The sequence below is a fragment of the Micropterus salmoides genome, unplaced genomic scaffold, assembly GCF_014851395.1.
Source record: "Micropterus salmoides isolate LMB-PRFRI ecotype aquatic unplaced genomic scaffold, ASM1485139v1 Ms_hic_scaffold_3044, whole genome shotgun sequence".
NCBI classification, from domain to species: domain Eukaryota; kingdom Metazoa; phylum Chordata; class Actinopteri; order Centrarchiformes; family Centrarchidae; genus Micropterus; species Micropterus salmoides.
Genome location: NW_024042312.1, coordinates 1 through 13461, shown reverse-complemented (window position 1 = coordinate 13461; position 13461 = coordinate 1). Strand labels below are relative to the sequence as shown.

At 41.7% G+C, this 13461-nt stretch overlaps 1 protein-coding gene across 1 annotated transcript; it reads left to right on the top strand.

Moving 5' to 3' along the window:
• Positions 1-2646: 2646 nt before the first annotated feature.
• LOC119883955 (ankyrin repeat and sterile alpha motif domain-containing protein 1B-like) lies at positions 2647-11733 on the top strand (the record flags this gene model as incomplete). Its single annotated transcript, XM_038694444.1, has 4 exons — positions 2647-2794; positions 8296-8954; positions 9644-9766; positions 11666-11733. Coding segments are annotated over exons 1-4 (998 nt in total), but the record flags the coding sequence as incomplete, so codon positions are not given.
• Between the last annotated feature and the right edge of the window lie 1728 nt (positions 11734-13461).

Here is a 13461-nt window from a genome sequence, read left to right as displayed (position 1 = left end):
TTATAGGCCAAATAATACCAAACACAGGGCAATAAAATATTTGCTTGCTGCGGGGTATAGAGAAAAAACAGGTTGGTTTAATAAATAAGGTTCCTATTTATACAGGCTGAAGGTCTGTATGCCTTTTCAATTAGTTTATTTTAAAGAAAGGAAAACATGCACACATACATAGCAGATGCTCAAATGCTGGTCTAGAAGCAAATTACGGGCAAGTTAATGGAAAAGTGTAGGATGTTTTTTGCTGTTTCTAAGAGTCTCAACGTCAGGGTGATGTTTGACAAAGCAACTCTTAAGGTCGTGTTTAGCTAAGCTACCTTGTTTCTCTGCATCGTGGCGCTTTCCACATCTACTCCAAAAGGAATGTGTATCCACTCATCATCTCTGTTTTTCTCAGGAATATAGTTGTTAAATCGGCCCTGCAGTTTGGTGAGATGTGCCATTAGAGCTTTTGTCAGAGCATTTCTCCATGAGATGTCCAGTTGTTGCATCTCATGGGAAATGCTGGGAAACATGTCCAATCTTTCTGTGGAAACGTGACCTGCCCACGGTACAATCTTTGTTTTGAAAGCTATTTTCAGTCTGTTCAAAAATATTGCCCCCCTTTGCAGAGACACATTCAAAATGTTTAAACACATCCTCGAGATATGCCACTTGTGCAAGCCACACCACATTCTGAAAGGAAAGTTGCAATCTCCGTTTTAAGCTCATACGTATGTGAGACTACTGGAGTGGGAGTTGTGTTTAGCAGTGTTGTAGAGATGGCAAGCTTTCACAGTCAAGTAGCCGTCCGTTAGACACTCTACAACAATAAATGATACTTTTCATAAATTCACTGTACTTTCACTTTTCTTTTACATGAACTTGACACAGTCACTGTTGAAAAAAAGCTATTTTGTGAGGTGTCAGCGCCATGGATAAGATTTGATTAGGTTTAGGCACAAAACAATTTTATATTTAGGTAAATATCATGGTTTGCTCCTGTCATAATTATTACAGCCACCAGAGGGCTTAGTCAAATGTGTCTAGTTTGTATTTAAATGTAAGTAGTTCTTCACTTAAAATGGTCATATAATGCTCATTTTTAGGTTCATAATTTTATAATAGGTTTACATGGTGTTATTTTCAAAAACACATGCATCTCATGGTTAGGCGAGCATTATGACGAGTGTTAAAAGTGAGACAGATAGTTTACGGAAGTAAAGGCTGGACTAGAGTCGAGCTGTGGGAGATGGTAACTCCCTTTGGGGTGGACTTTGGGCTTTTTCATTTTGCAAACCTATTACATGCATAAAAAAAGATATATAACACAACAAAGGAAAGGAAAAAGGCAAAAAGCATAATATGACCTCTTGGTACAAATGTAGTCCATTATTTAACTGTAGGATCAACCAAGACTAACTGGTCTATCTTCCTTCATTAATAATATATAATATTGTACAAATAAAGCTTCTTCTCTGAAATTTAAATTATTTCTCAGTTTTGCTGACTTAAACTTTGTCTTACCTTCTTTAGTTATTTTGCCGCAATGGAAGTAAATGAAGCCCTGAAAGTTGATTTGAATTTCTACAGTTGTCACAATTTGTAAACACCTTGGAACAGCCTGTGTTAATACACCCTCAGAAGCTTTATTTGTACAATATTGCAACTAAATATGCAATTAATGAAGGAAGACAAACCAGTTGGTTATTAGTTAATCCTACAGTGAAATAATGAACTGAATTTAATTGTTAATTTTATATCTGAAAATGTCTGTTTTGGTGAAGTAAACGTTGTTTTGAGCTTTGGCAGTTTGCTGCTTGCTTTTGTACAATTTAAGAGTTTATTAGTTAAATATAAACTAGAAAAATTGGGGTGTTCTGAAACTTTGACCTGTATTGAGGGCAATCTCAAATTTTCCAGACTTTTATTATATAACAGAAGCTTGTGCTGACAGATGCCAATTAATCTGTGACTTTGGAATGCCCCCTGCTAATAATCTGCACAAAGAACACTTTCAAAGATTTAATACTTATTGTTAGTGCTTTTTTTAAAATGTTTTAGTGTTTATTTAATCTTTGGTTTTATAACTAATATGTTCTCAGATCATCCTGTGGCTGTCTCATTATCTGCAATCAATGCATTTAGTGGACACCCCAGTGTTTTTTCGTTATAAATAGATGATAGTATTGTAGAATAGATGGTGTTTAGGTACACTGAATGAAAACTCCATTTCAGATCTGTTTCTCTCACACCCACTCTCTTCTTCTCTGCCAGCCTTCCACTGATAGGTGGGTGTTGGGAAGATGTACACAGCTGAAGGTTTTGTCTCTCACAGTTTTTCAACTGAGGAAGTGATGACTTCACACATCATTGCACCAGTCAATAATATAAATTGATAAATCAGTCTTTGCCTCCATTGGGCCACCAATGATGATGATGATAAAAGCAGATACCAATTGATACTTAACTCTTTAAGAGTTAGTTATACCTGTGAGTGATATTGAGACATGCTTCACACCTCATTCGTTGCACAAGCAAACACACATTGCTGCAGTTGTTTGTCTTGATATGAACTTATCCAAATAGCAATCAGTTTCTGGGCTGAGCTGCTGCAAGCCACAACTTGTGTGTTTGTGTGTGTGTGCGCGTCCTTGTTCCGCAATAAAAATGCAGGTATGCAGGGTGATGCAGATGCTGTTTCGCATTAGACATTTGCTGCCTTTCAGCAGAAGCAGGGTATTGAGTTACTATCTATGTACAGTACATACAGTAAGATTGTTCCTTAGGTTGAGCTTATATTGCCTTGGATGTCCAGGTAAGAAACACACACACACACTCAAACACAGAGCACAGTCAGGTGAAGCTGCTGATCTGTAGGCTAAGAAATGGATAAGTAGTAATGAAGGTTAAAACAACACACAAAGGAAGACTATTGATTGTTTGCAGGGGAAGAAGAAGAGAAAAAAGGCTTTCCTGCATGAGTTGAGCCAAATTACTCTTCTGCAGTGTTATCCATCCTGTAATTTGGCTGGCACAAGTTGTCAGTACATCATTATTCTATCAGCTCGACTGATGTTTTTGTGCAGTATAGAAAAGTATGGAATTTGATTTTAGTAAATTCCTAGACTGGAAAAGTATGGGAAAAAAATTCCATTTCTATTCTGTTGTCTAATATATACAATTCAGAATTTCTAAATATAAAGTCATCATACAAGTGGTGTTTTTCATGGCTTTTGGAGCGGGCAACCATGGCTGCCAAATTGTTTACCACTAATGAGAGAGGTCGGGCCACAGTGAGCTTAATGTAGTCGAAAGAAGGGCAAGAAGTATGGTGTGCTACTGAACTTATCTCCCATTGCAGAGCTGCCTCTGCACCATACGGTTAATTATGAATCAGTATCATTAAGAGTTTTACAATATTACCAATCTTACCGACTGCTTATGTGTACGGTACTTTAATGGAATTCTTATTGCTTCTTTTTGTTACTTTTTTAAGAGAAAAAAGGAAACAAATCAAGAACAGAATTGGCATTGCTTTATTTTCTGAAATAAACTATTATTTACAGCAAAAGAAAAAGGTTTGAACAAATCACTATTATAGAATGTTGTGATGATGGACAAAGAAAATAAACGGTTAACTGCAGAAGAAAATACAATGGTATAGACACTTTAACAGAAAAGAAGCAAAATCTTTAAATGGGTGATTGCATTTATGAACCACCCATAGCTAAACTATCAGCTGGCTAATAGTTATTTTTAATCATGAGCCCATGTTCGCATAATTTAGTTAACTCTGTGTTTCGGCTTTAAGGCTGCTAGCATACGTAGGATAAATGGGTAATCTTTTCTGCATAAGGAATGCAAACCTCACTCTCCCGATAGCCAAAGACACTTAGCCACCAAAAAACTGGGAGAGATGCTTGCACTGGGGCTCTCTGTTACCATAGCGACCAACAGGCTCACCTGTTGCCAATGGTTCTCGTCTTTAAAAAGAGGGATAGCATAGAGAGAGTGATAAAGGACTGCAATAGAAATGCACGGCAGGGCTGAGAAAAGCACATAGACGGAAGTGTTAATAAAAAATAAAATATTTTAACTTATCCATGCCTTCATTGTGCTGTCAAAATGTATGATTTGTTTGTGGTAATCCCACTTACTAATGTTACAGTGCTTTGATTATCTACACAAGTGTATATTGTTAATAGTAAGTCTAACATAATTTATAATTGAAGGATTTTTTCTTAGCAGTTAAAATGTAATAACTATGATGACTAATATGATTATAGTCAAATGTACCAATGACCTAGAAGACAAAAAAAGGCAAAAGAAGTGAGGAAAGTGTATTTACACTAATCTTTTAAGGCTCGTGCAGACTACATGACTTTCAGCGTCGGCCGATCGCCGTGCTGTTCAGATTCACAACTTGCCGTCTTGTAACGGGAGTCTTGAAGTCGTGGTGTCCACACTACATGAGGGGGCACACAATACATGAGCTGATATCGTCTGTGTCACCCGATGGCTGGTCTCCAAACCACATTTTGTCAAGAAAACGAGAGTTACGGATGTAACTACGGTTCTATGAATTCTGGATGACCGCCAGACGGCGGTGCAGTAGCACTGGATGTCTCCATCTCGGATTTGCGCAGGTCGAGTAATTATACCAACAAAGTCACCTTTGACCATACGATGATATAGGGCGCACGCCCCAGTATAAAAACCTCACGTCATCACGCAATCTGTTCCTACAGAATCTTCTTGCCCAGATTCCGAGGGACAGACAACTCTGGTGGCCATCCAGAATTCATAGAACCGTTGTTACATTCGTAACTCTCGTTCTATTTCATTCTTCCTGACCGCCAGACAGCGGTGCAGTAGCACTTGATGACTTATACCAGCAAGGTCACGAGGAATGCTTACCGTGCTAAGGAGTGGAAGCAGTTGACAGGACGGCTGCTGCCACCACCTGGGGAGCAGCCACATTTACCCGGTAATGGCGAGCGAAGGTACATGAAGACTTCCAGCTTGCGGCAGTACAGATGTCATGCAGAGAGACCCCTCTCAGGGCCGCCCAGGATGTGGACACTACTCCAAGTAGAGTGACACTTTACCTTACTAGGTGCCAGCAGGCCCTGCGACCTATAAGCGTGCAGACCATGGACTGAGAAGGCAGAGGGCTGCGGCACTAGAAGGTGCTGGCGCCACAGGAGCATCATCCAGCCCCAGGCATGCTAAAGCCATGCGAATCACTGGTTTTAGTGAGGACTTGCCGGCCTCCGACCCACATAATGGTCCCCCATCAGATCCCCGAGAAAAAACCTCAGAAGCCCGGGAGAGCGTGTCCCCCTCCTCGTCTTGCCCTTCTTCCCCTCTATCTGTAAACAAACTGCAGGAGGCTGCAGTCAATAGCACATCATCCTCTTGAGGAGAGTCCCTTGTGACGGAGTTCACTGGGAGCTGGCCCCCAATTATCAGGCTGAAGATTAAGCAAAAGCTCCTTAATCTGGGCAAACTCAGATCAGAGTCCATCAACCTTAAGAGCCAAGGAGTCCACCTTCCTTGATTTCTTAGGTGGGCCGTGAAACCGCCCTGCGACTGCGGGCCGCAGATGCTATAGGGTTTGCAACCACACTTTCGGGTGGCAGACTAGTAGCACCGCCTAGCTGTGCAAGTCTAGCCCTTCTCACTGACTGTGGCATAAACCTACAGTTCATACACGGATTGTCGGAGACCCCTGCCTTGAGGTGGTCATGGTATAATTACTCGACCTGCGCAAATGCGAGATGGAGACATCCAGTGCAAAATTTAAATGGGAAAAGACACACACGAAATAGCTGTTTTATTGTAAAGATAGAAATTATAAAGACAAACTATATGGGTGAAAGAATGGATTAGCACACGCAGGTAGCAGGGATCATATGTGCTACAGAGAGAGCTGGAGGTGAGTAAAAAGTGTTTTGCAGAGAAAAAGTAGCTGCCTGCTGTAATTGCCTGAATGTAGATGTCGAGTTGGGGAGCCGTTTTGATGCTTCTTTGAGTAGTTCACACATAACGACTGGTGACCACCGATTGATCTCTGATTTACCCCTGATCACAGCCTGACGGTCGCCAAGCTCATCGACCAGCAAATCGGGCTTAAAATCATATAGCGTGAGCTAGGCTTCAGACACTTAGTCCCGTTTATCCTGTAAAATGTTGAGGATTAGTCATAACTAAAGAGCTGTCAGCTTGTGTAGGAAATAACGACAATTTCACTTAATATAACTCTTGAGAATGAGTCATGTTTTCAACCCTCGTCACCGGAATAATGTTAATTGGTGTTTTGTTTAAAAGCAGCAGACCGTTAAGGTGGATTAAAACACAACATTCACATTCTAAATTATGTGAAATAGCTCTCTGTTTAATATTCCACTTTCTCCCACTTTTATTCCTCCACAGTTAGAGGAGCTCCAGCATCTCCTGTTTTAATCACTGTGAATGTTTGCAGTTGGTCACTCAAAGGGACTTTTACAGACTTATATATGTCTCATTACATTATGTAATTGTATCATATGGAAATGTGGCTGGATGTTTCGAGGACAGTCATGAAGTTCTAGCTGAAACAGGCTGACAACATAGACTGTGTATGTGTTTGTGGAGTGAGGAGGTGGCAGGCAGCAAGACTATGCGGTCAAATGACAAGATTGTAAATTCAGTGTGTGTGCGGGGCAGTGGGAGTACATGCAATTATTCAACCAACAGTTTTGATTACAAGACTGTAGAGTTTGCATTCATGTGAGTGTGGACAAACTAGGTCTGGCCTGGTACACAATCTTAACACACAATGACAGGAAACAGAGTTTTTCAGCCATTTAGAAATATAAGCAGAATAGTATGATTTATTATATTTTTAATCAGCAGATGACTGGAAAACAAAATCAGATCCTCAGAAGCCTCTTGCAGGTAATCTTTACCTGCTTATGGAATATTATACATTAAATTAAAGACCATACTGGCAGTTCTGCATGTTCTATCCAATTATAAACAAATTGTAGCTACAGTACACTTTAAATTAGTGCTAGCCATGTTGTTGTGTTTTAGAAACACAACGACTCCAGTTCATCATAAAAATCCACGAACATACTGTAGCGTCCCTCAAATGAGAAGATAGCTGGTTTGCTCGTTCTTTATTTCTGAACAAAATACAGGCTACTGTGGGCCGTAGCCAACGCCAAAAAAAACTCTGCCGTCACCCAACGGTACGCGCTAGCAAAAGCAAAACACATTCACTGACATCCTGGAAGATTGGAAAACACAGACATTTGACATTTCAAAATGTCAGTGTTTCGCGCATTCCTTATATTTGATTGTCCATACTGTAATTTTATGTAGGTCTATACTTTACACATGACATCTATTACATGTCTCTGTTGCTCTTCCTGAGGTTTCTTTCACCTCTGCTAATAATTCTTACTCCATAAATGCAGCATTTAGTTTTAGTCACACTGTGCAAGACACTTTATTTGTGAAGCTATAAATAAATAAGAGCAGGGCTGTTCCCCAAGGAGCTAAGCTACAACCTGAATCTCCCTGGAACATATTGTTTCTCTTTTGCTACAGTCTTGTATTGAGTTGAAGATTTATCATTATGAGTTTGAGAGCGTCAGTGCTCTGGTGAAGTGTAATAAATAATCATGGCAGAGTAAGAATAAGTAATGCACCTCTTGTTTTGCATCTAGTGTCATGCGGACTACATCTTTATAACACGCAAGACAATTGTTGTGCCCTCAGGTGTACCTTGTTTGCAGATGTTAACATAAGCATTCACAAACTGACAGGCGAGTAGTCAAGCAGACGCACACACACAAACAAACACTAATATGGAGAATCAAAAGAAGCTTTCAGTGGCTTTTCTTTCAACCCACTGCACCCAGACAGTGAGTGGGCCTCTGAAAGCATTCCCTCAAAAACAAACGTCTGCCCCCATGCATACATGCACAAGTTCAGACACATGAACACACACTTTTGCACCCAGACAGTGAAGAAGTTGTAAAATCCAAGTCAAGAGTTCTTTATTTTTCCCTTGGAGAAAAAATAACTGTTTTGCAGTAGTTGTTGTTGTTTTTTTAGCCCCGTTGCTTTTGTCTCTCTGTTCTGTACTAAACATTTTGCTCTTTCACTTCTAAATATTATTGTGTGCCTTGTTTGTACAGTGAGTGTAAATTTCTGATTTCTGGTCTTGTTTTTCTGGAGTAAATTAATTGTTGTTGTGAAAGAACCATTTTATGCAAAACAATTTAATCCTAATCAGTCTATGTTTTGTGTGTGTCCTCCTTGCAGACGACGGGCCATACCAGCAAGATCCGCCTCCTCCTCCTCCCCTCTGCTCTTCCTCCACATCCAAGGCTCTGTTGGAGGAGCGCAGGAAGAGCCACATCCCAGAGGAGTTTGCAGGCCTCCTTCATGGATCGTCCCCAGCTTGTGAAACCCCTGATACGCCTTACCATCTTTACAGCCCCAAACCCCGCAAATATGCCTCTACGGACGTCCAGAGCAGTCTGTTGCAGACCCCGGAGTTCAGCATCGTGATCGGAGGGGGACCCACTCAGGTCTTCTCCAGGACAGGGAGCGAGTCGTTGCCTCTGACGACTGCCAACGACCCCCAGAAGCCACAGGTGGTGTACCGGACTATCTTCCATACTAGGGTCAACCAGGACCAGGCCCATCCCAGGAATTGTGAACAGTTGGAGCCACCTCGTGGGTGGTCTACGCTGGGTGGCCCACCCTCATCCTATTCTGGTCAAAACGGAGGAGTTCCAGAGTTACGTGGGATCCAGACAGGAGGTGTGCCCAAGGGCAGCTCATCGGGTGCTGGCTACGAAGAGAGGGCTTGCACCCTGGGGAGGATGAGGTCCATGCCCCGCAGTGTTTTGGACCTGCAGCTGTCCAAGTCTCTGTCCAAGTCTGATTCCAACCTGGTAGCTGTTTCTCCCATACAGGTAAGTTGTTGCTAACATGTCTCAACTTATATTTTCAATCTTCTTTTTTTAATTCTCATCTAAAATGACTCATTGTATGTGCAATCAAAGCCTTCACGATAGCATGATTTATAAAATAGAGCCCAGCATTTATTATGAAGGCAAGTTTAAACTTTAACATTCTTCTATTCATTGATACTGCCTTGCTCTTCATTTATGTAAGAGGTCAAGGATAACCATAGAAGTCTCTTTTATTAAAAGTTTTAAAAAGTTTTTCTTTTTAGAAAAGTTTAGGCCAGCGCAGAGATTTCAGTTAGCAATGAAAGCAAACGCATGTATTGTAAATATTCAGTTGTATAAATTATGCAGCAGTGGAGGTAGTTTGCATCTTGCTGTATCATGCAGAGTGACTTCAGAAACAGCACAGAAACCAGTCCAACCAATTAGATAACTCACTAATCTGGGCCACAGTGCTCCCTGCTGTGCAGCACATTTTATAAGACTTCTTCTCTAATTCATAGTAAATAAATCATACTGTCTGTTTGATCAAAAATGCTTCATTATACATGAAACACTGAAAGGACTTGGTTATTCTCTAAAGTGTTTTTAGTGCTAAGTTGTCCGTATTTTTAAGGTTAAATTATTTGGCAACCTTTGCACCTCATTGTCTGTAAAAAAACAAAAACAAATTATTATTTTGTCTTGTCCAGGAGGAGCATAGCTGGGGGTCTGGATCTCGTGGTCAGGGGCCAGGAAGTCCCAGCCCAGGAGAGGGTGCCAGCCCAGGGGGAAGACTGGAGAGAACACCCTCCTTCACTGCTGAATGGGAAGAGGTAAGAAGAGGTTTTCTTATTATCAGATGTTTAGGATCAATTATATCAATATATAATATCAAGATATTAAATGGGGAGGAAATAGGTCACTCTTACACACAAAATGTAAAATAAATGCAACATCTTTTCACCACTCAGTTTACCCTTTACTGTGACACTACATGTATTTCCTCAGTAAAATGTATGAAAGCCAGCATGCTTTTTCAAGTGAAGCCTCTCTGCTGGGGGCAGTCGAAAGCTCTGCATCCACAGCTGTGAGCTGCTTCAGTTTTTCCTCCCTTTGAAATTCACTCGCAGAAGGAGACCCAGTGCTAATTGAACATGCTCCCACATTGATTTTCTTCTGTAACTACCACTGGAGCTGCAGGGAAGACCAGATATAAGCGGGAAAGCAGGCTCTCTTATAGAGAGTGGAGAGTGAAGGTTGAGGGTGCTGTGTGTTTTGGTCTCAGTATGTTTGTGCCTGGGGCTTCGTCGATATTAAAGGGTCTGACACAGATGTGATCTATTGACTGGTCACCGCTGTTCGAGCTCTCCCCTTTATGAATTCTTTGGGTCATAGACACATTAGCTTCTGCTGACTGACATCATTGACACCACAGACGACACACTTTCGCAAGCTTATGCTTAAAAATGAAGAATCTCATACCATTTTTTTTTAATTATGGGCATGACTTAATTAGTCTCTCTATTTTTAAAATACTGCTCATGTGTGTGAGTTAAAGTACATTTGTGCATACCTGTCCACATTTGCATGTACATGTTCATTAGTTCCCCAACACAGCTCTCAACATGCTGATGGTGATGAATTACCATATGGAATTTCCCATAATTCTGAGCAATTAAGGTGACCTTTCCTGTTTAATTGCATGCTACGGGAGAATGAGATAAGATAGCTTCAGGGAAACTGGACTGATATATGGGGATTTCAGAGGAAAAAATAACAAAGTTGCTGTACTTGCATCACATGCTCAGGAAAAAAGTTAGCGAGATGTGAGTCACGAGTGATGTCCCACAAGAGTCAGTGATACGAAGATATCCATACTCATCAGTGCCTCAGGCATAATTAAAGTAGTTTCTGTATGTTACAAATTTGTCCTTTAATCTGACTTTACCTTGAAAATAGCTGATGTGTTGGGTTGTTTGTGCTTATTTGGATGGTAATTAACAGCCTGTGGTGAATTTTTATACTTGATCTATTCAGAAAGAAGGTTTTTTTTCCTACAGTGTTATTGTAATCAATAGCCAAATGAAAGCCAAAACATCTTGTAATAAACCCAACTTATTCTCTATAATCTATAGGTTCCAGACTAGGTACATGTGAGTTTGCGCTTTGTGTGCAGGGATGTGCAGAAATTGCTTCCTGTTTATTCAGCTACTAAGATAAGGCCACGTTCCTGGTCACCCAGCTTGTAAAGGCTGCTTGCATTTGTCAGGCCTGGCCCTTTGAAACACTGGACTCAGATTGGTCACAGCAAGGCCTGTTTTCTCTGCCCTGTGGTGAGCCAGAGGTCCTGACAGGTGGATGGATGTGCACGCTGCATAGATCAGTGGTTAGCAGCAAGTCCAAGGTCAGGGATGTCCGGTCGACAGCCAGCAGCCAAACTAATGAAGCCACTGTAGCTCCCTCCAATCCAGTCTTCCTCTTCCTTTATCTTTCCTCTGCTCTGCCTTTAGGTTTCCTGCTAACACATCTTTTTCCCCCTCTGCTCCTCCGTGCTATTTCAATTCACAGAGGGAATGACTGACATTTCAGCACGCTGGCTGGCGTAATGATCATGTTATGTGACACTTGAATCCAGAAATAGGGGTTAGCCTTATTACTGGGAAATTACTTTCCTTTGCACATGCTGTACATCTCTCTAACTCTGGTTCTGTCTCTCTCTCTCTCTTGTTCAGATTGACAAGATCATGAGCTCTATTGGGGCAGGAATAGGCAGTGGAGGACATCAAGGAAGACACCTCAGGTAAAATAAACACAGGTATGTATGTGTGAGCGTGAGTACAAAGTTCAGTGGGGAAAGACACCACGGGTGAACAACAATCCAGATGCTTTAATTATGCAATAAAGAGATTTTGGCGTTGAGCCTGTTTGTTAAATTATAGGAGTAGATTTGTAGATAGCAGCCAACTGGAGATTCTCCAAGGACAGTGGCTTGCAACCTGGAGGCAACCTTGCAATAAATCCTGGGATAGTGAGAAAATGTACAGCACTGAAAAGCAGAAATTGCTACATTTGACGTTCCTCTGTTGCTTTTTCCTTGTGAAAGACTGGATAATATTACCTCTTTTGGCAAATTACTTTTAGATTAACTTGTTACTAACCCACTGACACATTTAAGTTTGTAAAAAATTGCTTAATTCTAAGGGGTCACAAGCCTAAAATGTTAGGAACCCTGTCCAAGGGAGCCACAGACAGTTGCACTAATGGCAGTCGGATGTGTGGGGGCAAACTGTTACATTGACATTAGAGAGACAAAATGGGCAAGATATTTAAACAGCCTTGATCCTAATTATTGACAGGAAGCTTGTTGAGTTCATTGATATAACTGAGAGGTGGAGCCCCATACAAATGACAAGTGACCTGCATAAAAGCTTATTTATATAACCAATGGGATTGATTGCCAAAACAACAAAAATAACACCAGAACGACTAAATGTTCCTGTAGTTTGTATGAGTGGTTTTTGACTTTCTTGTGATCAAATCCCTGTGTTTACCTTTTCTTTTTACCTTGAATCCTCCACTATACATTGCTTTTTACTGCGTTCATCCCCCTCTTCCTGTTTACTCCCCACTCCTCTGCTCTTGATTCCCTCCTTCTTCTCTCCCCTCTCTCTTTTCATCTATGAATGCAAAGCCTCTGCTAACCATGGTTACCACAGGGAGAAACTGTTTGTGCCAACCAGCCCCCCCCACCACCACTACCAACACACACATTAGCTACACCACAGCACACCACACAAACACATACAGACACACAGCGTACATATAGATACGGCTGCATACATACACGTAGCGTGGTGTGTGTGAGTGGAAGGGAGTTCTTGCAGACAAAGAAGCTGGTGCTGTTGTGATGGCTATTATCAGCAGAGTGAGCCAGATATATGTAGAGAGAGCAGGGTGACGATCGACACCCTGAGAAAAGATAGAGACAGGAGGTAGACATAGGAAAGTGAGCGAGAGAGCGAGGCAGAGAGGAGAGTGAGGGAATGAGGGAGGAGAGCAGCGCTCAGAGAAGGGAGAGAGAGGGAAGAGAGAGAGGAGGCTGCAGAAGCATACAGATGAGTGGGGTACTGATAAAGAGAAATCCACAGCGCAGGCAGCCTCTCGCTTCCTCTCTCTCTTCTCTCACTCTCTCTCTCTTACACCACTCGCATACACACCATACACACACGTTCAAGGGAGCAGCCAAGCGAGCGCAACAGCGAAAAAGAAAGCGGCTGCTGTTCTCTGCGCGACAAACACAGTCAGTCGCTTCTGCTTGGGATCTATACCTCCAGTCCTATCAACACCCATCTCTGGCAGGATTTAACCCAGACGGAAGGTCTTTTCGGATACAACTTCAGCCTTCACTCCTTCTCATCTCCTTCTGGCTGGATTCAAGAGGGCAGCATCTGGACGCCTTAACCTACCCTTTCCCGCTTGCACCCTTGCATGCTGACCCCTCCCTCCTCACCATGCCTCTAGCCTAGCC